General features: G+C 46.5%; 1 protein-coding gene across 1 annotated transcript in view; it reads right to left on the reverse strand.

Annotated features, from left to right (window-relative positions):
• The window catches only part of CRACR2B (calcium release activated channel regulator 2B), a 50,135-nt gene that overhangs the window by 10,050 nt on the left and 12,085 nt on the right, over positions 1 to 28,000 (reverse strand). Inside the window, exons 3-12 of the mRNA XM_061999700.1 lie at positions 17,284 to 17,539; positions 15,235 to 15,346; positions 13,009 to 13,180; positions 10,252 to 10,398; positions 9,853 to 9,943; positions 9,630 to 9,722; positions 6,032 to 6,219; positions 5,302 to 5,373; positions 4,875 to 4,929; positions 846 to 925 (exon numbers count right to left, since the gene is read on the reverse strand). Of these exons, the coding sequence (XP_061855684.1) occupies positions 846 to 925; positions 4,875 to 4,929; positions 5,302 to 5,373; positions 6,032 to 6,219; positions 9,630 to 9,722; positions 9,853 to 9,943; positions 10,252 to 10,398; positions 13,009 to 13,180; positions 15,235 to 15,346; positions 17,284 to 17,539 (1,266 nt within the window). The remainder of the gene's footprint in view (positions 1 to 845; positions 926 to 4,874; positions 4,930 to 5,301; positions 5,374 to 6,031; positions 6,220 to 9,629; positions 9,723 to 9,852; positions 9,944 to 10,251; positions 10,399 to 13,008; positions 13,181 to 15,234; positions 15,347 to 17,283; positions 17,540 to 28,000) is intronic.

A 28,000-nucleotide genomic window follows, 5' to 3' on the forward strand; every position in this document is an offset into this window, starting at 1 on the left:
GGTCCAGCAGTTGCCAGGGAGATTCAGCTCCAAGGCAGGGCAGGTCTGGGCTGGCCTCCCCTGCCTCTCAGAGGAACCAGGCTTTGGGCCAATACAGGTGTGCTGGTCACACAATTAGTTGGCAAGGGGTTACTGCCAGCACAGTTCAGGTGAGCAGGCACACCTGGGTATTGAAGCCACAATACAGTCTGCACAGAGAGTGAAAAACAAACACAAAGGCCTTGGCCTCACAGGCAATTTTGCCTGCCCTGGTTGAAAGGGAGGCCTGGTGTGCCAGGTGAGCATCTGCAGAGGTGTGGAGAGAGATGGGTAGGATGAACCCTCCTGGAGCTGGGCCCTCTTCTTGGGGCTTTCAGCTGCCAGAGAGAACATGAGCCTTGTGCAACTCCTGTGCTCTCCCCTGCCCCAGGGATGTGGGCTCTGGCATGAGGCATCAGTGGAGAGAACTTCTGCCCGATGATGAACTGGCACACCTGGGAGATGATCCAGTCATTTTAATGGAGCTGACTTGGTCAGAGGCAGCCTTCCTGACTCCCATCCTATCAACACTCCCATAGCTTCTGATGGCATTGAGGTTTGCCCCCCAGCATTGCTGCCTGTAGGAGCAGCCCAGAGGGGGCCACCTCCTGTACAGATTAGCAAACAGCATCCTCAGCCGCATGCTGAGCCAGCACCACACAATGCCAAGAGGTAGCTAGAGCCACAGACAAGCTGCACACCCTGCTTCCAAAACCAGCCACCACCAAGATGGGAGAACTAGACACACAACACAGCTTGACTGACAGGTTACTCCAGACCCACAGACTGACACCACGAACAAAACACAACACGGGCACCCATCTGACCGTTTGACCAGCTTGTCGTCCAGCAGGTGACTGCCTAGCACCAACCCTTTCTTCAACAGGGGCTTTTTGCTCTGAGGAGCCTGGAAGTTGAAAAGAGAAGGGATGAAGGATGCAATTAGGACTCAGAAACCTGAGGAGCCTCAGTTCAACCACTGGGTCTGCAGATCATGCTGTGGTCTCACCCAGCCAGCAAGCCTGAAGAGAGGTGGGCACCGGGCCTGCTCTCCTCAGTCCAGCTCATTTAACTCGTGCAAAGCATTACTCCTGCTGCTTTCCCCTTTGCAACAAAATCCATCTGGTGCCCCAAACAGAACTCTTCTCTAGTCAGCTAGAGCTTTTATTTCTCTGTCTTGTTCTCCATGCAGTTTTACAGCTGAATCTCTCTTTCCCCACCTGTCTTTTTACGATGCTGATGCTTTATAACCAATTGCTCCTTCCTGAGAAAGCACTAATGCTCCTCCTTTACAGGTACTCACCCAGAGCTGCACATGCACCATAGGAAAGGAAAGAGATGTCTCTGCAAAGGACAATGCACATGCTCTGCCTTACAAGAACATCTATCTCCACCTTCTCCTTCTACTTACCTCAGACGCCCCCACTTCCTACAGCCAGTGTTGACCAGCTCTCCAGAGAAAGAGAGAGCAGGACAACTCCTCTTACAACTCTCTTTACCCTATACAGCACCTTTGTCACCCCCAGCAGAGTCAAATATGAGCCACTTGCCTGAGGTCACACAGAAAAGCCTGTGGCAGAGGGAGAATTGTCCTGGCAGCTCTCCTAAATGCCATACTAAAGCCTTGCCATCCCCTGCCCCAAACAGACCAGCTGACTGCTCGGGCTACACACACAAGACAGCAAGAGAGAGGCAGCATGGCAAGGGGGGCATTGCCTCCATGCTGCAGAAAGGGAGATGTACTCGCTCTGTAAGTCAGAGATTTCTGACATGTTCTCACAAGTTTTTTCTGGGGGAAAAGGTGGGGAAAGAAGAGTCTGTATGCTGCCATATCTGTCTTGGCAGTGGTTTTGAACTGACCAAACACCTGCAGACAGCTCTGGACATGCTGCCCACAGCCCAGGGCAGGACTATGGAGATTATTTCTTCATTAATCCCTGCTTTATTTGTAAAAGCCAAACAGTTAAGAAGCTTCTCTATTGGCCAGAACTGCCAGGACACCTTTACTGCAATGCAGTCCAACAAAAGGAGACACTCTGGACTCCACAGAGGGCTTCACTCAATTAGAAACTTTGAAGGGGGAAAAAAACTCCATCCCAAACATCTTTTTACATTTAAAACTGGTATTCAAGAGAAGCTCCAGCCACAGAAACAATCCAGCATGGAGAGGCTCAGAGCTGTGAAGCACAGATCTTCTGGGGCAAAGGACCCCCAAGTGCACAGTGACCCGTCAGTCAGGCTGTGGTTCAGCCAGCCAGTGGTTCTCTAGCGTGGTTGGAGGAGGAGGGTCTCAGGGTTTGAGCAGGTTCACCCAAGGGCACTCTCAAGATACACAGAAACAAGGAACTGGTGTTACAGCCCACTGGAGCCCAGTCACAACCTGTGCAGCAAAGGGCCTCCCAGGTAATCTGCCACAGCACCACACTACTGGGAGAAAAAACAGCCTGCGGAGCACGGACCTGGGTAAGAAAGGAGAAACAAAGGGCATGTTTTGCCATTGGTTCTGCCATGCTTTATTGGCCTGCCTGGTTTATTTAACATTTGGCCATTCACCAGGATGGGAAAGGGACAGACATGACATCACAGCTGTACAAGACATGATGGCAAGGATTCCACCACAATAGGAACTTGGGATGGGAAAGATTCTGGTTTATCAGTGGGATAGGAAAATTCTGGTTTATCAGTGAAGTTCAAATACATGTCCAACATAGTGCAAGTCCCAAAACAGTCTTCCTGACTAGCAAAAGGGAAATTTGCTCTATCCATATACAGCATGCAAGCAGAACCCCACATCAGATGAGTTATGAGTGTGAAACTGAACCTGCAGCCCATGGGTCTTAGAAGCACCCAGAAGTGGTTTGCACACAGGCAGAAACAGCCACACGTTGCTATCTGTGACCTGGGGCAAAACGGTGTCCCACAGCACCATGGGGTCAGGGTCTGCCCACTCCAGTGAGGCCAAAAGCTCTTATGAAGAGCAAGGTATGAAGCTGGGTATTGAAGAGTGCAAAGAAGCAGCAGCTGGTTGCTGTCAGCCACATACAGCCCAGCTCCTCCTTCCAACCACTTCAAAATCTTTGCTATGAAAGAACCTCTGTTCATCACACCATCATTTCACAGAAATAACAGCTCTTCCCAGCACTAACTGAGGGTATTAAGGCCTTTGGTTTCTTTTCAGCTGGTAAAAACACCGATAGTCTTTAGCAAAGAGTGTGTCACACACCAGGGATCCCAATCAGAAGGCTGCACTCGCCTTTGCTGCTGCAGGGAAGTGCCCTCACAGAGGGACAGGCTGGATGGCAAATCTTCTGCAGCACCTCTGCAATGCCTTGGAACTCTCCTTGCTTGTGGACTGAAACGAGAGTGGCCAACAAGATGTCCTGGCTGACAAAGAGAAAAATCCCCTTTCTCCAGTACAGGCTTCATCTGCCCAGCATGATGCAGCCTTGCCAGATGAGCCATGGTGGGACGAGTTGTTCACCCTACTGCCCCATCCCTACTACCAGCACAGGGAGAAAGCAGCTCCCTCTGATGGGCTTTTTCTTAGGTCCCCCTGCAACTGTCATGTTTCAGAGAAGCAAGGTCCTAGAGAGAGAAGAGGTGGGAAAAACAGAGGAGCAGCAGACGAGCTTTGCACACAGGAAGGTAATATACCTGAACCATGGTCTCCACAGGCCACCCACCCACAGGAATCCGGAAAGAGAGCAAACCATTTTTTTTGCCTGATTGCACTGGACTCTGCTACAGAGTAACTGTGTTCATCACTTCTCCAAGAGGAAGCAGGATGCTCTGGTGCATGTACATGTACTTAGCAGCTTTAGAAATGGAGGGGAATAAAAGGAGAAAAATTCTTCTAAAGTAAAAAGTCCTTCTTCCAGACCTCAGAATGTGCAAAGGCAGATGCATACACACCTCACCTCCACCCAAACCAGTTACTAAAGTGATTTTATACAGCTGCTGTTCTGCTTGGAGAAAACTCCAGCCTCTCCCCCAGTGAGGCATCCTGTCCCCTATCTGGGCCTCATCCTTGTGTTTCTTTCCAGGTTCCCATAACACCACCCAGAGAGGCCTTCGCAGCCCCTAGCACTGCCTGTCCTCACTGTGAGGCAGCTACTTCCAGATATTCCAGGGGGGCATGGTAGCAGGGATGGATCCAAGAAGAGCACACAGCAGCCTTGTCAGTGCCATTTGTGAACAGAAAGACCTTTTTTTTTGTGAAAAAACAAAAATAATTAGAAATAGATCACATATTTGTACTTCTCTTTGGTGACTGGGAAAGGCCAGAGACAGGAGTGACTGCTCCAGGTGTCAAAGAGCCCCCCTGCTTCCTCCCAACCCTCTGGCACAAGGCTCACTGCTGCATCTCCACCCCAGCAGAGTTCACAGGAACAGGCAGCTGCCCCAAAGGAACATCCAAAAACATCTGCTACAAACTCAAGGGGTCAGGGAAGCTCCAAAACTTTCTTGTGCCACTCCTTCCTCATCTGCCCCCAGACAGCACATCTGACAACCCATCTCCTTGCTCATCACCCAGCTCAAGGGATGCATCCAGCTCCACTCCCCTCCTTACATGTGCCCAGTGCCTGTCACAAGCCCCCATGTGTGCACGAGGCTGTGTGACAGTCCCAAGCCAATGTGCCTTGGGTTAAACCCAGGCAGGTGGCATCAGCAACCAGCAGAGCTTGTCTCCAGCACGAGCAGAGAGGTGCTGCCAAGTCTGTATTAAGCACCACACCAGGCCTTGTGAGCTCAGGTCATTGTCCCCCGTGGAAGTGACAGGCCCCTGCGCGGTGACAGCAACAGCAGTAGATGAAAGGAGGGTGGTTGGGAATGAGGATTTTCTTTCTTAGACTAACCAGCTTCTTGGCTTCAAAGGTATCTCGCTCATCTCGAAGTTTCTTGTTCATCTCTCTGCTCCAAAGGAAGACACAGGAGAAGCATTCATCAAAAATGGAGTAAAGACCAACATTTGAAAGCTAGAACAGAATGGCAGCATGGGACATGAGATGGCATTTATTGCCAGACAGGCTGGGATTCCATGTATCCCAGCTCAGGTAATGAGCTCCACATGGTCCTTTAGCCAACAGGAAAGACTAAATTCCTCCAGAAGAGGGATTCCTCAGTGAAATAACACAGCCTGTCCTCTGCCAGAGCTGGCACTCTGTCTGGACCTGGAAAAACAAGCAGTGTCTGAGCACTGCTTGTATACACTCCCAAAGCTTTCCAGGAGAAACTAGGATAAACCTCAGCCCCTTATGTGCACAAGTGCTCAGCATTTCTTACCTGAGGAGCTCCAGCTGCCGAAGGAGGCTTTGTTTCTCTTTCTGCATGTTCTTGGAGACTCTAAACACATCCCTGGGTGAAGGGGATTTTAAAAGAGGAATTAAGTTAATGGGAGAGGAAATACAAAGATCCCTTTCTTAGGAACACCCATGGTATTCTCAAAGAGAATTTAGAGGAAGAAGCACTGCAGCAGGAGCTGGGATAGCTGGGCTGTAACCCAGCTCTCCTACTCTCCTCCAACCATGCAGGCAACCCACTTTCTCCTTTCACACTCCAGTTTCTTCAGTTGCTAGAGATGGGAAGGATGTTCACTGCCATCAGCATTTGAAACTTCCCAATGGTTTAGCTATGTGTTATTACACTAAGTCCACAAACACAAATGATTAGAAGAGTTTCTGCATGAACTTCAGAGAGGTAATGGTGAACTGGAAAATACTTGGAGGAGAAGCCTCCTTTAGGCTGAGGAACCTTGTTATGTTTTACGCTGCTTTTCTAGCCAAATATCAATGAACATACTCATTTCCCACTAGAGGCAGGTGGGTGGTAGCGACATCACCCCCTATTTAGGCCTATAAGATCACTGGTACGTTACTTGTTTTCCTCAAGAAGAGACAGACAATCCTCTGATGAGACCAAGTCTTCTAATTAGAGACCCTTATTCTTTAACTACTAGACCACCCTTCTCTGCCTGGGGCCCTGCCCCGACATCCTCTTCCCTGCCCATTCCCACCTGTCCTTCTGCTCTTGCTCAAGCTGAGCCTCTTTCTGGAGCTTCTGTAACTGCCCCTTCACTGCCTCCAGCTCCCATTTGCTTTTCTCCAGCTCTTCCAGCAGGTTTTCATTCAGGTGCCGGAGCCTTTCATTCTGCACACGCGTCTCCAGCTGCTCCGAGTTCAGTGACTGTAGCTGATGTTCCAGCTGCAACAGGAGAGCAGCAGAGGTCAAACACAGAGAGGAAGGGACTTGTGCCACAATCATGCCCGTAAAATGAAAAAGCAGGTGTGAACCAGAGGCAGAAGGGAGGTAAGCACAACTTAGGGTCTACATGAGGATCACCAATGGCATCAAGAAGGTGAACTAGAAGCAATTATTTCTCATCATGCCAGCACTGGAGAGCAAGAAATGCAATTAGCCAGGCATAGCTGAGGAAGTGCTTCAGGCAGCATGTTGAGCTGCTTGTTGTCAGGCACTGCAGGAATAAGAGTACAGAGAAGGGGCAAAGGAGGACTGGAAAAGTCTGAACAGAAGCAGGGCTGTCTGTTGGAATTTATTAAGTGCAGTTGTTGAAATGTAACCTCTAGTTTGGGGGCTTCTCAAGCCCATGGCAGCTGAAAGTGGGATATATCAAGGTGCTAGGGGTATCTCACACTACATCTGGAAGGTCAAGTGACTGGGTGGCCTTTACTACTGTTGGAGACAGGACCTTGGGCTAGAGATGTTCGAATGTCACCGAGGCACAGCTGCACCCTAGGCAGCACAAGACCCCAGCACAACTAACAAACTTGATTTGGGAAATTCAAAGCCTATACTCAAACCAGTGATGTGAGGCCTCACAGATGGCTGGTACAGCGTGGGAAAGAGTCAAATACAGATGCAGCAGTCAAACCCGTCCACCTCAGCTGACAAGGAGGGCAGCTCAAGAAGGATCCCACTGACTCTTCAGTATCTGGCCAGCCATACCAGCCACCCAGAGCCCTCTGCAGAAGCTGGCGCTATGCAGAAATTGAGGTACTTATCTGAGAACTAACAGTCCCAAACTAAGATTATACAGTCCATGCTTGCAGCCAGAGAGGAACACCAGGAATCAGTTGTGGCCAGCATAGCAGGCAGCAGAGTTAGACTCTATATCTATACCTTCAGCTTGCCTTTTCTCTCAGCCTACCTTCTCTTCTTCTCAAAGGGAAAGTAGAGCAGCACACAGGGGCACAAGATAAAGTGCTTTTTTCTTGCTACCCCACTCCCTGCCAGCACACACATACAACAGTCGAGAGGAGGAGTGAACAGAGCTGATCTTTCCTCAGTTCCTTGAAACACATGCCCCACATCTCATCCTGCTGAGGCTACAAGCACAAGGCACACCCAGCTATATCTGCAGGCTTCCAGTCCTTCAGACATCAGGGAAAATATGAGTATGACCATATATGCTAAGCAGTGGAGTTGGGACTGAGAAACAGCAACCCCTGCCCACAGCTTTTGCATCTTTCAATAAGCCAGGGCTTCAAGTAAAGCACTCACTAAGAAATCTGTCACATACAGCTCCCGTTTCTGCTGTCTGCACTGCCGTAGCTCACCCACAATACTAGCCTCAAGCCACAAGAGGGACCTGGTTCTCCACACAGCTGAGCACAAGCCTCAGAGTTAAGCTCCTAAGAAATCACCACTGAGTAAGAATAAGCATCCCCATAGCCCAGCACTCTGCCGTGACTCATGGCAAGGGAACATGCTGCCTAGGAAGAGCATGCCTGGCCACCCCACTGTGGTTCATTCCCTTCATACACTGTCAGCATCTATGGTTTTCAGACTAGGGAGTTAGAGGCCACATCCCTGACCATTCACCCTTTTAATATGCATTTATAAGCCTGTTCTCCATTTGTTTGTCCTATCCATTTTTTAATTGCTGATACTTCCTGCCTCCTGTGGCAAAAATCTCCAGCACTAATCTCTGTGTAAAGAAGTATGTTCTTCTAAACTAAATTCATATGGTCTCACTGAGCATCCCTCACCTCTGCTGTTGCAGAATTTAAGAAACAGTAGTTCTATATGGACCTTATCCACCATCTCCCCGAGTCCATAAAGCTCACTTATATAGTTCCCTCACTCTCCTCCTCTCCAAAATACAGTCTAAGCTTTCCTTATTTCTCTTCCTACAGCAGATATTTCATTTCCTTAATCATATTAAGTCTCTCTACCTTCATATTCAAGAAGGACACAGTGGAGTCTGAGGAGACAAGAATTGCATGTACCAATAGAGAGAGGCACACCAGAGGTGTGGGCAGCAGGAAAACTATGTCCTCCATATGATTTTCAGTATCCTTCCAGAGGCCCCTAAGTTTTGCTGTCCCTTCCAGCTGCTGCACAACCAGCTGATGACTTCAGCAAGTGCTGTTTCATCCACATCACATCCAGCTTGGATACTCTCAGTCACCAGCACCTTACAGGTACCTCCCATGACTTGCTTCTGTGAGTGTCATGTTCTTCAGATGAAAAGGAAAAAGACATCCAGAACAGACAAGTCCAAACAAATGTCCACGCTAGGGGTGACAGGCTAAAGGAAAGTTTCTGCTTTGCTTGGTTCTGTGCCTGATTAATTGGGATGTCATTAGGTGCTGAAATGCAAATACACAGTACGTACAGCTTTAAGTGTCACAGAACCATTCACTCTATTTTGGAGCAGCCGGAAAGCACAAAGTAGAGAAATTTGGCTCTTGTATGTCTATACACAGGTTCCTTACACACCACAAAAGGCTCCAAACTTACTACTTCAATTTTTTTACCCATCTTCCCTGCCAAATGTTTATTGTATAACTGAAAGGAATTGTGCCAAGAGAAAACAAAGTAGATAAAAAAAATGCATGGACATAACATTAACAGAAAGACATCACAGTTGAAGACAAATGTCTTGGTTTTGTCTGGGACAGAGTTAATTTTCCCCCTAGTAGCTGGCACAGTGTTATGTTTTTGATTTAGTGTGAGAATAAGGTTGATAACTCACTAATGTTTTAGTTGTTGCCAAATAGATCAAGTCAAGGATTTTTCAGTTTCCCATGCTCTGCCAGCAAGGAGATGCACAAGGAGCTGGGAGGAATTGTGGCCAGGACAGCTGACCCCAACTAGCTAAAGGGCTATTCCATACCACAGGATGTCATCCCAGTACAGAAAATGGGGGAGTTGGTGGAGAGGGGTGAATCACCGCTGAGGCATCGGTCAGTGGGTGGTGAGCAACTGCACTGGGCATCACTTGTACTTCTCAGGTTTTATTTCTCTCTGCTTTTTTTTTATCCTCATTTTCATTACTATTGTTATTATAATATTTTATTTTACTTCAGTTATCTTGACCCATGAGCTTTACTTTTTCCTGCTTCTCCTCCCCATCCCACGAGCAGTGAGTGAGCAGCTGTGTGGGGCTAAACCACGACAACAAACCAAACACTTGACAAACCAAAACTGCTTCAACACCTTCAGAGACAGGAGAGAACTAGACTCAGTTAGTATCAGGTTAGCTAGTACCAATCCTCAGCAGGTGAAAATCTTTGTCAATCAGAAGAGGCCTTAGCAGAAAGACAACAGAAGTGAACATGCTTCTTTAGGAAGGATTTGGGTCCCATTACCTTCTTCTGGCGATAGAGGATTTTCTCCAGCTCCTGCTCTTTGCTGCGCAGTTCCTTCTGGAGCAGGTTACTCCTATCATGTCTCAGTGCTTCCTGCAGATGTAAAGATACACAGCTGTGCATACAACATGCAGAACGGTAAGAGCTCTCCCTTGGCCAGATAAGCCACCATTTCTGCTTCAGACCAGAGAAAGTTTGACTTCAGTCGAGAGAGATGAGGTACCTGGCAGATAAGCCTCTCCCTTTCTGCTTTGATCTGTTGCTCCATTTCTTCGTAAAGGCACCTGACTTCTCGGTCATGGTCTGTCTCCTTCCTGCAAAAGGCAGGGTAGGGTGCACACGGGTCAGGAGAGTGAGAGAGAATGCAGAAAGGAAAAAGGAGAGGAGAGTGGAAACAGATTTCCACTAACAGCTGTGTGGCATTGAGCGGGGTTTCAACCAGATCAAGGGTTACGGGAGAGTATTGATGCAAAACAAACCCATGGGGCTCGGAGGAAGGTAAAGACTCACTTTGTTATAGCAAAAACAACTCTATCCTGTAAGCTGATCTCTACTTGCATTTGAGGCAGCTGCCAAGCGTCAGCTAGCCCCTGACAGCTCACTGCTATGATGTTCCCCTCACCGCTTCAGTGCCTGTTCCATGGACTCCTTCTCGCGATTCACCTCCTGTATGTACGACGAAACACGCAGCAGAAACTCCTCAAAGTTGGATAAGAGCTCCGGCCGCTCCTTCCGGAGCCGAGCCCACAGCTCCCGAATCTCACATGGACTGGAATAAGCACACAAGAGGGAAGGAAAGCAAATGAGTTCTAAACGAATTCTAAACCATACCACCACAGCAAAGAGGGAAGTTGGACAGTGACAGATTATGCTTGTGGAGTGAGATCTACTGTGAGGTTGAAGGAAAGGAAGTCATCTGAAAGAGGAAAAGTCACCTGGGAAGCAAACCTGGACTAAGTAATTTTCCACATATTCAGCAATAACACATTTGGTACCTAAAACAAGATTCAAAGAGATGAACATTCAGCAAATTTGCTGTGAACTCTGGTCAAGCAGCAAACTTACAGCCCAGGGACTTTGGCACACAGCACATCAGTGTTTTTCTCCCACTAGGACCATACTAGTGGATGCTACTGTGCTCATTTCTTTATTTTATTTTATTTGGAAGCTGAGGCACAAAAGAAAAAAAAAAAAAGCCAGTTTGCCCAGGTGTCACATCAGGATAACAATGGAGGAAGCCCCAGAAGCCCAAAATCTTCCTTTTCTGAACCTGCAATAATGATTACACTGTCTTGGCACTTAATTCATCACAACTTATAAACTTACTCTTTCCCAAATTGTCTTATAAGCCTGCAGAAATCACTTCATGTTTCTTTTTAGGGAAGAGCTTTTCACAGACTCACAGAATCTTAAGTGTTGGAAGGGACCTGGAAAGCTCATCCAGTCCAACCCCCTGCCAGAGCAGGATCACCTAGAGTAGGTCACACAGGAACTCATCCAGGTGGGTTTTGAATGTCTCCAGAGAAGGAGACTCAACAACCCATCTGGGCAGCCCATTCCAGTGCTCCCTCACCCTCACAGTGAAGAAATTCATCCTTGTGTTTCTTCGGAACCTCTTACATTCTGGCTTGTACCCATTGCCTCTCCTATCATTGGCCATCACTGAGAACAGCCTGGCTCCATCCTCCTGACACCCACCATTTACATATTTGTAAACATGAATGAGGTCACCCCTCAATCTCCTCTTCTCCAAGCTAAAGAGCCCCAGCTCCCTCAGCCTTTCATCAGAAGGGAGATGCTCCACTCATGATCTTTGTGGCTCTGTACTGAACTCTCTCCAGCAGCTCCCTGTCCTTCTGAGGGGCCCAGAACTGGACACAATATTACAGATGTTTCTTTTTATTAGTAATTTAATTTTAAAAAAGATCCATTAAGTACTTTGAAGGAACTGCTTTGACATATTAATATACCTACAGACATTATCCAAATAGATGTTTTCCTTTGTTTATGTATTTGTATCCCTTAATATTCTTTGTGAAAAATAAGCCAACCAACAAGCTCTTGACTGCCCCTGCCACCACTGCATGATCAGCCTCCTTTCCCTGTCCCAAGTTGCAAAAGTCACCAGCACTCGATTAAAACTTCCTGTTTTAGATAAATGAACAAATTGACTCACATTAATAAACAAAACCATTTATTTCTATCAGAACCACTGAAGACAGTTCAGATTCCTTCTCCATTCCCATTTAGCTTCTGTTTTATATTAAGTCTTTACAACAGCTGGCTTGGCACAAAGGCATGACATGAAGTAGCTGCTGAACTCACTGCATAAAACTGGAAGTAAGTGGTCAAAATAAACCACAGTATAATTCCTTTTTAAGACTTTACGATACTCAAAGCAGAGTTACAAACAGCCCAGACTGGTTTTTTCAGAACAGCAATATAGCTTTTCACAGTGTCATCCCATTGTTTAAGGCATAACAGCTTTCCAGAATCTTTCAGGAGAGTTGTTTGTCATGAAAAGACACAGGCAGGTGTTCTGCATCACAATACAAACGAGATGGAAAAAAATCTGGTTTGTGACAGATATTTTCTAAAAGCAGCAAACACCTCCACTCTCAGCTTCTGCCCCAAATCCTCTCCTCCTCCCGCCCCTACCTGGGGCTGCAAATTGGCAACACTGTTGGAGTATAACGCCTGAAAAAAGGGGCTACCACAGATGCAGTTGGGCAACCCAGCCTCAGCAGATGCACTTGGTAAGAACCCGTTATGCATAATGCTTCACTTAGGAATGCCCTAAAAACCAGGTTGGAGGACTCTGGGACCTGGGGACAATACTGGGGCCACATGCAAGGGCATTAATATAAAGTGTGAAGGCTGAGGTGAGCACTCCTTGTCCAGTTTAGCCTTCCACGCTCTTCAAGATCAGCCTGGTCCCAAGCAGTCCCTTGAGCACAGATATTTCACAGACACTCCTAGCACTAAGATTTGTCTGAACATATGTGACCAGCCACAAATCGTTTTGGAACAGAGAAAACTCTCATTCTCCTTGCCTCATCTAACCTTCACAGGCTGTGTGCAGATGGACTTACACACCACCAAGTGTTACATTTTACAGCTATGGTATGAACTCTAGTTTGGGAAACTCCTTGTGAAAAGCACTGCACTAAAAGTAACTGGTATCTGATGAGAAAACCCAGACTTCACTACATTTGTTACCAAGTTTATGAAACCTGAGACAACAGTACAGAGAGCAGAAGCAGTGCTTCAGAGAGCAAGCAGCTCAGTTCACCTCTTTGGTCTCCACTGGTACTTAGAAGTTTCGGTACTGCAAGATGAAAACAGGGTAGAAGAAATGCCATGCAACTCCTTTACTTACTCTTCAAACACCTGGGCTGCTCCAAGCTGTTCCATCATGGAACAGAATCGTTTCTCCTCATCATCAACTGCCGGATCCAAGTCATCTGACCAGCCTGACTCAAAGGTCTCCTCGTGTCTGGAGTGATCCATTCTCCCAGCCCCTTGACACAATTCAATCTCTATTAACTTTCCTGGCAGAAGAAGAAAGGGAGAAGGAGAATAAAGATAGTCAAACTGTGTGTCAGATAATGAGCTGCTGTTTGAATGGCAGCCTGACAGAGTTCCACAAGAAGCTGCCTGCACACTGCTGTTGTAGAATACAGCTCCTGGTCAGCACAGAGCCTCCGCTCTGACGTCCTGAGTGATGTCAGTGTCCAATCTGCAATGTTAGGACTGAAACTGGCTCCCAGCCCAACAATAGGCTGTTAGGGCTCTGCTCACAGCTGTGTGAAGATGATCTACCACCCACGGCCTTGGATGCTCAGCATGTGAAGCCTGCAGCATCAGGCCACTGCACTCCCACGCGAGCCCAGCACTGAGGAGCACCATGCCTCAGTTCCCCAGCTTGAAAAACAGGGAGGAAGAGATCATTATCCCTCCCTTCTCATGTGCTACACATGTTCTGATTCAAGTGCTATGGGACAAGGACCAACTCTTGCTAGGATTGTGTAGAGTGTCTGAAGAAAATGAACTCGCCCTCTGAGCACCCCCTCCAGCCTCAGCCCACATACAGATGGCTTCACGTATCTAAATCCTGTTTCATGCTGAGACACTAATGCCATGAGAACTTCATACTCTGCAAGGCACATGACAGCTATTGGTGCTGGGAACAAATTCTTCTCAAAGAAAAAAAACAAGCGATCCTATCCAAAACACGAGTCCCCACCCTGTATACAGAGGTCAGACCTCCATCAGCAGCTACTCTTCCTTTCCAAAAAGTATCTGCTTGGTTCAGAAGGCAGAAATGTCTTCCCAACTACAAGGCCAGGAGACAAGGACGTTCAGAGCACAGAAGAGAACATGAAGCTGCTCTAAGAGGAAAAATATCCACTATTTGTGTACCTTAAGTGACTTAACTCCACCACTTCTTAGCTCTGTATGTCCAGAATCTCACCGCTTCTCCCTGGCTCTTAAAATGTGCTGTAAAAAAAATTGCATTGTGGAGACAGAGGCCCTACTCATCTTAAAGCCCGAGGCTCAGACAGTTCATTAAGGAGATAGGCTTAGATTAGGCACTTTGGAAGTCCACTTTGAAGAAACGGTTATTATGTCTCACTATCTCTCTTAGAGCTGGGAAAATTGAGGTAGAAAATGATCGGAATATTGTTTTGACATCCTAGAAGGATCTCAGAATGCTTTAAACTGAACAATTTCCATGTATGCTCTTTTGTCAGTTGTGCAGATGCACCCTGTAGCCTCTGAACCGGCAGGCAAGGAGCCCTCTTGAAAAGAAGCCTTGATTGCAGCTTGAACCATTTTCCCTGATTTCTCCCTGAACACTCCAGAAGGAAAACAGCAATATGCCAGGCCAAACTCTTGAGTTAGGGGCAAAGTCTGAAAAGAATTTCAATGAAGCCAGACACAAAGAATGGCCATAAAGAAAAGAAATGGAGAAATGAAGTGTTTTGTCTTGTCTGGAACAAGTCCCAACAGAGCCAGGCTGCCAGCTCAGAGTGGTACCTATGGCAAAGCTTCTCAGTGCTATAGTCTTTCCTTCTCCTTTACACCCCTTTCACTGCTTGTGCTGCTGGGTGATGATTCTGGTACGGGATGTGCATTCCCCTAGTGTTTGGAAAAGACAAAGAGGAAAACAAAAGGTCATTTGCCAATGTGTTAGCCTACCAACAGGACTCCTACTAATACCCATGAATGGCACTGCTGACAGCTGGAGACAGTTCCCGAGGCATATTTCTGTCCCATCATCCAAGGAAGGTCCTTATCCATATGAACAACCATGGATCATGCAGCCAGATATAGGCAGCAGTATCCAGGAGGAGATGTTAAGAAGCTGTCTCTGCCAGGTAGGCAGGGAATAGCTGTGGAAGAAGGCAACGCAAAGCCTCAGGAAAGGGGAGAGCAGGTCTGCACACACACCTTCTCCAATGATATTGCCCTAAGCACGGGGCATTGCCCTACACTTAGCTGGTACAGCATCAGCAGAACCACTGCACTTTCTTTCTTACCAACATAAAACATCACGCCACAGGTGGGCTTTTTCCTTCCTTTGCCCCTGTGCAGCCCTTACCTAATCCCATGCTGAACTCCACAGGCGTGAGGTATCCATTATTGTTCTGTTCCAAGCTGTCAAAAACAGTCTCCAGCTGCTCAAGGGTCAGGGGGAGTTCGCTCTGCAGCCGCTGCACAGACAAAAGAATGATCAAAATTCAGGCATGACTTAAATCTTCTCTGTGACAAGCTCTTGTCCCTGCCATCCTCTGTCTCACAGCAAATGTGCCCTTTCAGCATGGCATCCTGGCTGAGATGTGCCAGTCTGCCAGTATAGCTGAGTGGTGACACATACCTGCTTGGACTCACTGAAATGGTGATACTTTCCATTACTGGATGATTTAATCAGGATTGCAAAAAGGGAACTTCAGGTTACTTTGTTTGCAGGGAGCTCAACTCTCTTTTTTCCTCCCTTCAGAACCATTGTCTCTAGTTCACTGCCTGCCTCCCTCCACCCCAGCCCCAAGGTGGCTGCTGCTCCAGGGCACTGCTCCTGACACCACCTCTGCTCCCGATAAGAGCTCTCCATGGGCACAGCAGGTACCAGCTCCACCTCTTGGGCCACTGAGGGAAGACAGACTTGTGTCTGGATTCAGTTCACAGCTGCTGCACGAAATCTTGCAGATCATAAACAAAATGTTCAGTCTGTAACAGAGAGGGAGCTTTCTCTATCATCTGCTGCCTGTTGGGACCATATCATTATTCCCACAACACAGATGAAGAGCAGAGAGATTTCCCTTCACAATACAAGTGCAGAGCATCTCGTGGGAAGGGGCACCCAAAGAAGCTTCCAAAGAACAAGAGGTGTAGGCTAAAACCTCATTACCGTCCATTAAATGTGCAGCTTTAGATAAAAGATTAATAAATGTTTATTTATAGCTATACAAAAGGCATCACACAACCCAAACCAAAGTGAGGCAATAATTAAACCAGCACAGACCTGCCAAATGTTAATTATACATGGAGGGAGAGATGGGGCAGAAGAAAAACAATCCATATGTAACCTTCCTGATAAACCATTAAAACAAAACTCACAAGCCACTACAGAGGTTCTGTAAAGAAATATTGGTTTTAACAGAAAGCAGCAAAATGCCTTATGCTAGAGCCAAGTTCAGGCGTAAAGTGAGCTTCTGAGATTAGGCTTTAGATGGGACTGAGACAAAAAGAGTTGTACAGCTTTTTTTCTTAAGGGGTTGGTGGATTCTTTTTTGTTGTTGATTGTGCATGTGGTGGGGGTGGTATCTTGTTTTTTTTTAAACTAAACCAAAGATTTATATTTTCCCCACAGATTTTCATCCACTGCACGCTCAATGTTTGTAGGAACTGCTGCCAATGGTTTTTATTTCATGCATTCTTTAAAAGTTTGGAAGTGTGGTCACACTTGTTCCAGGAATTACCTGGAGGTTCAAGGCCTTCCTGGGATTTTCATCTCCTAGCAGCTGGCTGGGGCAGAGTTTGGCTCCTACAAATCTGAATGACACAGAGCCCACATGCACATCCATACCTGCCAAAAGTAAAGGCATGACATATTCTCCCCTCTTTGCAGAATGGTGGGGGTTGGAAGGGACCTCTAGAGATCATCCAGTCTAACCCCCTGCTAAAGCAGGTTCACTTTGATCAGGTCGCACAGGAACATGTCCAGGTGGGTTTGGAAACCTCCAGAGAAGGAGATTCCACACCCTCCCTGGGCAGCCTGTGCCAGGGCCCCCTCACCTGAACAGCAAAAAAGTTTCTTCTCATGTTCAAGAGAAACTTTCTGTGTTTCAGCTTGTGCCCATTACCCCTTGTCCTGTCACTGGGCACTACAGAAAAAAGACTGGCCCCATCCTCCTGACACCTGTCCTTTAGGTACTTATAAGTGTTGATAAGGGGCCCTCCTCAGTCTTCTCTTCTCCAGGCTGAACAGCCCCAGGTCTCACAGCCTTTCCTCCTAAGAGAGATGTTCCAGTCCCCTGACCATCTTGGTAGCCCTGCGCTGGACTCTATCCAGAAGTTCCCTAAGTTCTCTTCTGACACCCATGACCTTATAGCTCCTCCCAGGAAAGAGGAAGGATTTTTTTTCCCTCACCTGCATGTCCACCTTGGTGATAAAGCCCTTCTCGTCCTTGTCACACAGCTGGAAGAGTTCCCTTGCCTTCTCGAGCACCTCCACCTGGACATCTTCCAGTTTGCTCATTTGGCTGGAAGGAGAAGCACCAGGAGACACCCCATATTCCTCATCCCCTTCCTCTTCTCTTTCCCAGTGGCCATATCCCAGGAGTTCTCCCCTTTGGTTCTCCATCTTCTCAGAGTCTTTTCCCCCAGGGCTGGGATAAACAGAAGAGCTGTGGGGCAGGAAACAGAGAAACCCCAATCAAACACAACCCTCCACTTCCACCCCATATACCACCTAGTTACAGTCCTTGCTGTTTTGAAAGCATCCCTATCTGGACTAGATGACCTTTAAAGGTCCTTTCCAACCCAAACTATTATACAATCTGTTGCTGAGGTTGAGGTGAGGGAGTTTGTGTCAGACCACACATGGATAAATAGAGTTCACAACATGGGTGTGACTGAGCCTATCACACATCTATGCTGTGATAGGTTCCAGTCCTGCCCTGAGGGAGGATGCCCTTCCACTACCTCTCTGCCTCAGACCCACAGGGCAGTCAGAGTTCTCTGCTAGTGAAATCCAGGTGCCAAGGGGAGGTCTCAGCAAAGATGAGAGGAAAGGAAGGCAATATTAAAGCACACAGATAAATCTGCAAGGGAGCATGGTGATAGTCCATGTTGGCCAAGGCAGGGGGCTAGAACATTTTGAGCAGGGCCAGCTCCCAGTTCTCACACAGCTCCCTGGGTGCCCTGACCAGGATGTTTCTTTCTAGTGTTGGTTCCTCTGGTAATAACACATGCTTTTTGTCCTCCTCTTGCTTTTCTGTGCCAGCTTTGAACACCAAACCTGTATCACCACTGCAAGAACCTAGTGGGAGATGAAGGCAGGTAGGAAGAAGATCTGTGCAAATAACCGGTTGGAAGAATGTCTCTCTCACCCCTCTTCTGCCCAGGTCTCCTGGCTGGCCTTACACCTCTGAGATTTTCTTGTTAATGCTTCCCAAATAGTAACTCCATCTTCTTTCACGTTGTTAGAGCACAAAGAAAGGTCAGGCAACTCCTACACTGGGGAAAACGTCATAAGCTGGACACTCCTGTCCCTCTTGCCTTCCAGCCTCTGTTTTCAGACCTCATAAGCTGCCAAACAGAATTTTAATCTCAAATGTTCACCTTTATAGGCAGGAAACTGCATGACTATGGAGATATTTCAGAGGCCAAATAAAATAATTCCCATTACTAAGAAGTACCTATATCAAAAAGGCTTGGAATAAGAGCACCCCATTAAGCACAGCACTGTAACAGTAAAGATCCATCTAACACATCCCTACCCCCAGCCCACCTTCCGACTTACTGATGCCATGTATCACCCTCCAGACAGCTTTGCTTCAGCAACACCACCACATTTTTTAAGCCTTATTGCTCTGATTGCTTTAGATTTGTTCTGCAGATCTATGTCTTGCATCGCAGAGCACAAGTGAGTTGTGCAAGCAGGCTGGGAGCAGATTTAAACAGCGCAAGACAAAGAGGACTGGAGGGTTGGTTGGAGTTTTTTTATCTTCAAGAAATTAAAAGCTATGTACAGATGCCACGATAACAAACAAGTTAATTCTGTTTGCACTCTTGGTACAATGGGAGAACAAAGAGCATGATGGCCGGGCAGAATGTCACATGTGAGAACTGCATGGAGCTCACACAAAAGGAAAGGCAATTATGCAGCACACTGCTTGACTCCGTCCCGTTGCTCTGCCAGCCTGAGGGTGGTTCTGCTTCGAAGAACAAGCAGAGCACTTCACTCCCCCTTTCAGATCAGCGTTTTTTCACAGCACCTCTGTTTAGTGTCACCTGAGAAGATATTTAGTTGAAATTCTGGAGAAGCTACCTTATAAATGGGTATTATTCAATGTTTCTAGTCAAGTAGCTACCCCCAGCAAGCAATACACACTGGATCCAAGCTTAGGGGAAAACTGCAGAGGAAAGGAGGGATGCAAACATGAAAAGTGAGAAGGCAAGGAGTGCCTTTCTCTCCTGCTCTTTTTCAAACGACCTCTCCTACCCAGCTCACTTTTCACATTCCAGTAAAAGTTGCAAAGCTGGCCTTGAAAGAAAAAAAAGACCAAGTATCTTATGCTGCCTAGATTTTACAGTAATTACATTGAGAAATCACATAGTCACACTCATGAATGATCATTATTGGCTGCCACAGGTCACTGTGCTGAAGCTTTTTGCCAGATCTCTTCCTTCCATGAAGACACAGTCCCTGCACAAGCAGCCCCGTGTACCAGACGGTGAGAGCAGGCGACAGCTGCAGAGGAAACAAAACAGGAGTTCAAAGCAGGAGCTACTGCAGGATTGCAGAAAACAGCTAGAATAAGTGCAAATCACAAACATGTTTTCTGAAACATCTCTCTGCCTAAGACACACTGAAGTCTCTAGAAGTAAGGAAGATCTTGCTTTCATATTAGCTTCATCATTTCTATTTCAAGAACAACTCTACACAGACGACTTCTCCCCAGCTCTGCTGCAAGAAACAGAAGTTTGTCCAAGGAGGATGTTCTGTTCTCTCTCTGAGACATATTGACAAGCTGAAATCAGGTCCATTACGACCCTACCTCTAGCATCTCCCAGCTGTACTATGGCTTCCAAACACTGGCCAAGCTAAAAGGCTCTTAATTAGAGGAGCTGGGAGCCTGACATGGACAAAAGTCTGAAAAGATTTCACTCACTTGTAAAAGATCAAGCATATTAATTCAATGTTTGGAGCATTGTTTGGAGCATTGTCTCTTGTTCAAGCTGTTTCAAGTAGTTTCAAGCAGCTTCAAGCCAGATGTGGCTCTTTTGGTGGCAAGACAGCACTTGTAGGGGAACAAAGTGGCAAGTAAGAGAGAGCCTCAGTAAGCAAAACACACTGTGATTCTGATGGACTTTGCTCCCAGTGGCCTCTGGCCAAGAAGCTTTTAATATCCATCCTTGTTTGTTAGGGCATTGCACGGTATAAATGCAGATGAGACACAAAGCAGATCTCATGTGAAGTGCTGTTCACACCTTCCCCAGCTACAGATAATGACCACGAACAATTAGCAGGGAAGCAGCTTCCTCAGCAAGAGGCAGAACACCCATGAAGAACAACTTTGAAAGAGGCTGAGGTTACTACAGCATGGACTGGAACCCAAAAGTGAGTGTAACAGAATGGCGTGCAGAAAGATTGGCTTGGGAAGAGTCATGCTTGCTTGACACAAGTAGAAAATGCAGAGAAGATGGATATGGGCAGCTAATGCTTTTTCAGGCAAACCTGGCAGGCTCTCCCAGCAAGATGTAGTCAAGTTGCCCCCAGTGACAAAGCCACAGGTTGTTACCAAAACCTCCTGACAGGGTTAGTTTTTCCAGGTCACTTCTGGCAGGACAATGTAGCCATTGAGTCAGCACCAGTTAAGAATTAGTTTCCACACCTAGACAGGAGTCGGGACAATCTCTCTATCTTGGGCTGTTGACTTCCATCATAAGAACATCTGCAATAAGTCATGGCAGAGTTCATCTAGCCTATCTTTCCCTCAATAGTGGCCATGAATGGCTGGTGAGGGAAGAGCAACAGCAAGGCACATACACAGAAGGCTTCCCTGGAGAGTCCTGTCAGCCCACATCAATTCCTGAGCCACATGGTTCCTTCCTTGTCTTCCAAGACACTTGTCCAGCCTTCCTTTGAAGCCCTATAGAAACATTCACCATTCACATGAGCATGCTGATAGAAATTAGGTGCCTCTGCAGTCTCACAGAGCTTCACAGGACTACTCCAGTTTTCTGGGTACACGGTTTGACCAGCATCCACTCTACAAGAGACATACTCCCAGCTTCAGCTCAATTCCTCCTACCTTCACTCCTGGGCAGAGACCAAAAACTCCTCTCCCAGGGCCTGGGAAATCCAGCAGGCAGATGGAAGTGCCAGGGACAGGGGGACACCAATGAGCTCCCATTGCCCTGGCCAGCCTCAGTGTGAAGTGCTCCTCTGCAGTCCCCTCTTTGCCTGTCCCAGGGGTTTGGCTGATATTGTACAGTCCACATTTGGGCAGTGTCCAACATCTGAAAAACCTGGCACAGAGCTTGAGAGAAAAACCAGTCTTCAGGACCCATGAACTACACCAGATATGTCTGGCCATGGTGTGTGTTGGGGCCCAGCAAGCAAAAATTCACAAGACAGCTCTCCCACAGCCTGGAAAGCAAACAGATCTCAGATGCAGCACAGAGCAGGAAATTTGACTGTCAGTAAAGACAGCTAACACCAGGTCTCGTGTTGCTACACAGAGGTAACTCAGGCCAGTCTTTGTGCATATTTTAACCACCCAAGGCATAAACTGCAGTTTGTCCTGTGCAAAGGTGTGTCAGAAAGTCAGTCAGATTCCACGGGCAAAGGATTCTTTGGGGATATCGTAAGACTTGAATTTTAATCCTCACTCAGCTTAACATCTGGCCCTGAGTAAGCTACATCACCTGCCTGTGCTAACAGATTGCCAGCTCCTCCAATTTGGTTCTGGTGCTTGTGACAGCTGGCACTTTATTTTAAGACTCAGCTCCTGGAGACTGATAATTATATGTAAAACTCAAGCATCAAAATAGCTTCAAAGCCTCAAAGCTGAAGAATGGAAAGCAAACACAGAATCTGAAGCAGTTTTCTCCTGGAAAGGGGAGAGAGATATGACTTTCAAGATAGAATTACAGGGTCATGTTTTCCAATTTACTGTCTCAGAAAGCCTTGTAACAGTAAGCAGTATTAAAGTGGTGAAGAAATGTCATAGCTGAAGGGCTGTCAACTGGCAAACACTTATCTGTGCGACCATGACCACTGTGTGCACATGACAGCTTTGAGTTGTTTTTTGGTTTTCTTTTTTTTTCCACAGCCTGATGACAAGGAGGAAAAGAAAGTGAGGAGTGCAGCCAAATTTTTCACAGTTGGTCCTTAGATGACCCCAGCCACAGCAGGCCTTGTACAGCACCAAATACACAGGCTGAATACACAGTCCTGCCGATGAATCAACAGTTAATGAAGGAAGTATAACTGGCTTCCCCAGGATTACAGAGCAAATACCGTGTTTGTATCCTGTAGAGCTGTAAGTGAAAGCAGGTTTGTGCTTTCCTGTACTGCCAGATTTTTGGTGACATGGTGGTAGAAGGGAATACTAAAGAAGAATCATTATAGGTACATAGTAGGTGTCCAAAGTGTACCACAAACTAAAGGGCTCTCAGCTTCCCAAAGACATCCTGCTCCACCTCTGCCTAAAACAATATTATTAGAAGAAACATAAACACCCTCACAGTAAAGCTAAATATTTAAGCTATTTATTGAAACAGATCAGAAAAACACACACCCTTTCCTTTCTACTCCTGGCGCAGAAAAAGAGTCTTAAAACTTTAAAGGAAGAAATTTCCTGGGTGTTTAGGTGTGCATTGATAACGCTATTGATGCAGATGCTGGATGAGACAGGTTTGATCCCACGCACAAGACATTACACAAAGAGAAGGAGATGAAGCGCTGAGATCAGGAAGCCCCACAGCAGAAGCCTGTTGCTTTATCAAGTTAAAAATGCACAGCAAAAGCATGCCAAGACGCAGTAGTACAAAGCATTTGTTGTCTGCGCACAGAACACAGTATCACTCAGGAGTGGCTGAGTAACAGGTAGGTTTTAAATGGGCAATAAAAAAATTCTCAGGTCCTTATTCCATTTTATGTCAAACATTCACCACTTCCTCTGTTTGTTCAACCTTCCTTTCCCTCCCAACGTTTTGAAAGCCAATAATTGCTATAAAAAGTGCTCATTGTAGGTCACATTCACATCTGCATATCACAGATTTTATAGTCCCGTGACAGTCAGAGATCAAATACACCTATTAACAGTTCTTATCCCAGCTGCAAGCAAAAAGTACATATTTTACGTTACAGGCATACAAATCTGAGCAAGTAAAGGCAGAACAGATATCTGGTCAGGGAATCATAGAATCATAGCATGGTAGGGTTGGAAGGGACCTTTAGAAATCTAGTCCAACCCCCCTGCAGAAGCAGGTTCACCTAGATCAGGTCGCATAGGAACATATCCATGCGGGTCTTGAAGACCTCCAAGGAAGGAGACTCCACACCCTCCCTGGGCAGCCTGTGCCAGGGCTCCCTCACCTCAACAGTGAAATAGTTTTTTCTTATATTTAAGTGGAACTTTTTGTGTTCCAGCTTCATTCCATTATCCCCTGTCCTGTTGCTAGCTACTATAGAAAAAAGGGATGTCCCAACCTCCTGACACTCACCCTTTAGATATTTGTATACGTTAATAAGATCTCCCTTCAGTCTCCTATGTGTCAAACTGGCTTATGATAGGCTGAACTTCCAAAGGCTGCTCAAAGGAACTGGGCATCTATTTGGTAAAAACTGTTTTAAAAGACTTTGCCACAGTGCTGAAAAGGCTGTGAGGAGAGCAGAAAGAAAAGATTTATTTCTCAGTGTACTGTGTTCAAAATTCATTTTGCTCTTTCCCTTCTCTAGGAAATTTGTTTCCATTGTTTGGAATTTGTTTGGGTGGTTGTTGGGTTCTCCCTTCCCAAAGGGAATTGCGGGAAAAGAAATATACTGAAAAATTAGAATAACATCAATCGTTTTGCAAAGCTTTTCTTAAAGAAAACCTAAACATTTTTCTCTTTTTTTTTAAAAAAAACCCCTAAGGAACCCATACATATCCTGGGCAGAGAGCCTGAATCAGGTGTAGTATCTACAGCTACACTTCACTTGAACTCTCTTTTAATTGCCTGCACTTGATTGTATCCCTTTAAGAAAACAGGAACAAATCCAGGAACCTTTGTGTTATTTACTCAGCAGGAGATTAGTCCAGCTTGATAGCCCTGAGTGAACCCATGCTGCAACAGGGAGGGATGACTTCATCGTGGGATATGCCAGTATGACACACAGGTATATCCCAGAAACACGGGCAGCTGCAAGGGGCTCTTTCTGAAGAGCGGCTTTAAAAAACGTCCTCTGCTGCAATTCACCATTTCCCTCACCGAGGTCCATCAGAGGAGCATTTCCTCATGACTTATCATGCCAACTTCTTGATCTTGGCTAAAAGAAACACTTGCCACAGAGAAAGTTGCTTGATGCAAACTCTCTGCTCCTATCTGCAAGCAACACGAGATCGGTAATAGTTCTCTTTTCTTATTTCATGAGTTGAACAAACAAACTTTTTAACACTGCGCTCCCTGACACTTCCCAGCTCAACAGAAAGCACTGACCCGTGCCAAGAACCATCACATGTGACGCCTTCAGCATGGAGAGTTATCCACAATACACCAAACCAATACTCTTTCCCCCAGCAACTGCCCCAAAGCCTCCGTCGCACTGACACACCGCTCCCCAGTGATGCCTGTCACAAACCAGCGTCGCTTTGCAGCTCCCTCACACTGGCACCACGTCCCAGCGCTGGCACTGCCAACACCAAGGGCGTGCGTGTTTGCACTGGAACCGCTCCTGCTGACCGGCCTTTTGGCTTTGTTGCCTTGTTTTGCTCGGGGAGTGGAGAGAAAGCATCATTTTTTCCTCTAGCAATATTTGGGCCAAGGTTAATTCTCACCAATTAAAAACAAAAGCCAAACCACATTTTTTCCATAAACAGCTAATGGTCTTGGATCTGTCAATATAACTAGAACACGGCTGGTTTTTCAGAAAATAAAGAGCATGCCTGCAATAAGACATGACAAATAGCAGCAGTTAGTTTAAAAACAACTACTTTTTACAAATTCCTTCCCTTTATAAAGGCTCATGGGTTTCCTGACACGCTTTTTTTCCTTAAAAAAACAAAATAGCACATTTCAACATCTCATACGAAGCAAGATAAGGATTCAGCTGATATGCCACAGTGGCAAAGGAATGGAAAAAACAGCAATATTGTACTCTTTTGCTTCAAGAAGAAGAATTGTCTCTTCAGAGGGTGGAGATCAGGGTGCACATTCAGAGGCCACGGTCAGCCAGCACTAAGTAAACATCATCCACCTAGTCACTAAGTAGGAAAGGCTCTGAGCAGTATCAAGTTTCCCACTGATGCCAGTGCTGTTAATGTTCTACCACAAATACATGGCTGTTAGAGGACAGAGACAGCTAACTCAAGACCATAACTGAGAAAGACATGGTATTTTAGCTGTGAAGAGATGATACAGCACATTAGCTGGGCACCTCTAACAGCACTGTGAAGTTGGAGGTAGATGCTGCTTTGAGTTCAGCAATCAGTGAGTAGATTGCACCCGTGCAACACCAAGCATGCGGACTGAGTCAGTGGGCCAGGCAGGCAGGAGGAAAATAAACTTTCTTTGCCAGCCCAGATGTGGCAAAAGAAGACAGGAGACTCTTCCTTGACATCAGACACGCTGGATCAGTTCTGATTCAAAATAAAACCTGGGAGGCCAGGCAAAGGAGATCCCTGCTCTCTTCTGCGTCTCCAAGGGCTAGTGGCACAAGCAGGAAAGTCACATAAGGAAGACAAGCTCCAGACTTAATCTGGCATTTAAAGCTCTTCAAATAGCCTTAACAGGAAATGACATAAATCAAGGGCAGCTCCTCAGATTGTTTAATTCAACATTGCTGGCAGTTTCCTCCTTCCTTACTTGCCCCTTTAGAGAGCACTTTTGTGCAGAGTGGGTTGCACCAGAGACACCAACCAGAAGTCAGTATGCTTCTGCTGGGCTTGTGCCACCACTCATCCGGGAAAACTTGGCACCTTGGCTGCTGCACATCAGCAGGGACATGTCAGCAGAAATGCTGCCCTGGAGACCCCTTCCACAACCAAGCACCGGTACACAAGGTTCTTCCCCAGCCTTCAGGAATACAACCACACTTGGTGTCCTGCAGAGAAAATTCAGGCTGAAAGGAAGCACACCTGAGTCCTGAGCTAGACACGCTCCGTCAGCGTCCCTGATATACTTCAGGGGCCAAAACAGCCTTTGTTGGATAAGTGAATAAAAGGTTCTAACAGATGTATAAAGCTTCAAATGCAAAAATGTGGGGTTCTGTGGAGTTGCCCGTGTAACCAATTCTCAAATGGCAGAGATGGTAAAGAATTGTCTCCAGTCATGGGGATCTATAAGGAAAAAACTGAGGAGCCTCAGATAAAGCAGGGTGGTAGCAGTTACACATCAAACAGGAGGAAGCACTTCTCTGCAAACCAATAAAGCACCGAACTCATTGACAAAGGTTGCTGGGGATGTCACAGGCTTTCATGGGCTGCAGAAGTGGCCATTTTTTTTTCTTTCCTCAGTTTGTCCATAAAGGACTATTATGTAAAATATCTGTTTTGGTGAAAATTTTCTGAGCTACAAGTAGCCAAAAGAGTGTACTAGGAAAGCACCATTACAATTATGCTGGGACAAGAAGAGTATCTGCCATGAGCACGTGTTGGAGAGACACAGTGCTTGTTCAGTCTGGCTGCTCCACAGCATGACCAGAGGCTGCTTTCGCCTCAGCAGGAACCACACTCACAGTATACAGAGTCTTCTGACAAAAAAACCACATCATTTGCTCTATTTTCATTAAGGACAATCCTACAAACTGGACTTGGTACTCAAATAGCCAAAGGTCAGGCTCCTTCCCATTACTATCACTGCCATCAGACCTGTCATAAGGGTGCCAAATTTAACTCATAGCTCCTCTCGAGTCCTCAGATTATAGCTGGCTATTTAATACCAGAACAAAGATTCTGGTATTACAGCAGAAACCCTCCTGGGCTGCTGTTACCCATGCACACTCATCCACCAGAGTCACTGCTGAAGCCAGTCACCCTCTTTAAGCATCCTTTCATTAGTTCTCACCTCTGCTGTAAGAGGGAGAGACATCTGGTGCCAGCTTCATGAAGGATGATCTTTTTGCCACCCAATCTCGAGATGCTGACTGAGAAAGGTGTTGACTGCTCCCAGTCTTGTTCTGTCACTTCATTAAATTTCCAATTAGCCATGCACCATGCTGAGCTCAAGCCTCTCCTGGCCAGATGTAAGTTTTCCTCAGCTGCTTCAGTGTCCTCTTTGTGAAAAGGCTAAAAATCCTGTGACAATCCCACCTTACTTGAAGTACCTCGGGTGTAAGCTCACAGGAGTGTGCAAAGACCTTATCTTCATTGAGTAAGATCCTTGATCTTGAAATCAGACTCACAGAAACAAAAATTCATAGCCTTATGTTGTCCTCAGCTCCCCCACCACACAGAGATAAAATATCAAACCACAACATGAGACCACCCAAGTCCCTTTCAATGAGCTTCCTTTTCGGTAAAGCATCCCCTCACACTGCTTACTAAATACATATGATAGATGGCAATTTCTTCTCCAGCTCAGCTGGTAAATTCTCTGAAGCACTTGCAACCTCTTTATCCAGAAGGCTACAACTGCATAAAGTTCAGGCATCTTTTCCTCATCCCAGGAAATTCACCTCCAGTATCTTGAGAACTGGACTCAGTGATCTCACCCCCATAACCTTTTCTGGGCTACAGTTGAGACCAGGGGAAAAAGCTACTCAGGATTTGCAAGATTCTCCAAGGGTTTGCAAAGATTAACAAGTAGGACTGAGTATGGAGAGGATTTCCAGACACCACAACTCCCCAAAGAAGCCTCTCTGCAGCTGATGCTGTATTGTGTTTGCCCATGAGTGATGTATGGCACCCATGGACAGTTTGACCTTTCTGCAAATG

Source organism: Colius striatus, chromosome 7, assembly GCF_028858725.1.
Source record: "Colius striatus isolate bColStr4 chromosome 7, bColStr4.1.hap1, whole genome shotgun sequence".
NCBI lineage: Eukaryota > Metazoa > Chordata > Aves > Coliiformes > Coliidae > Colius > Colius striatus.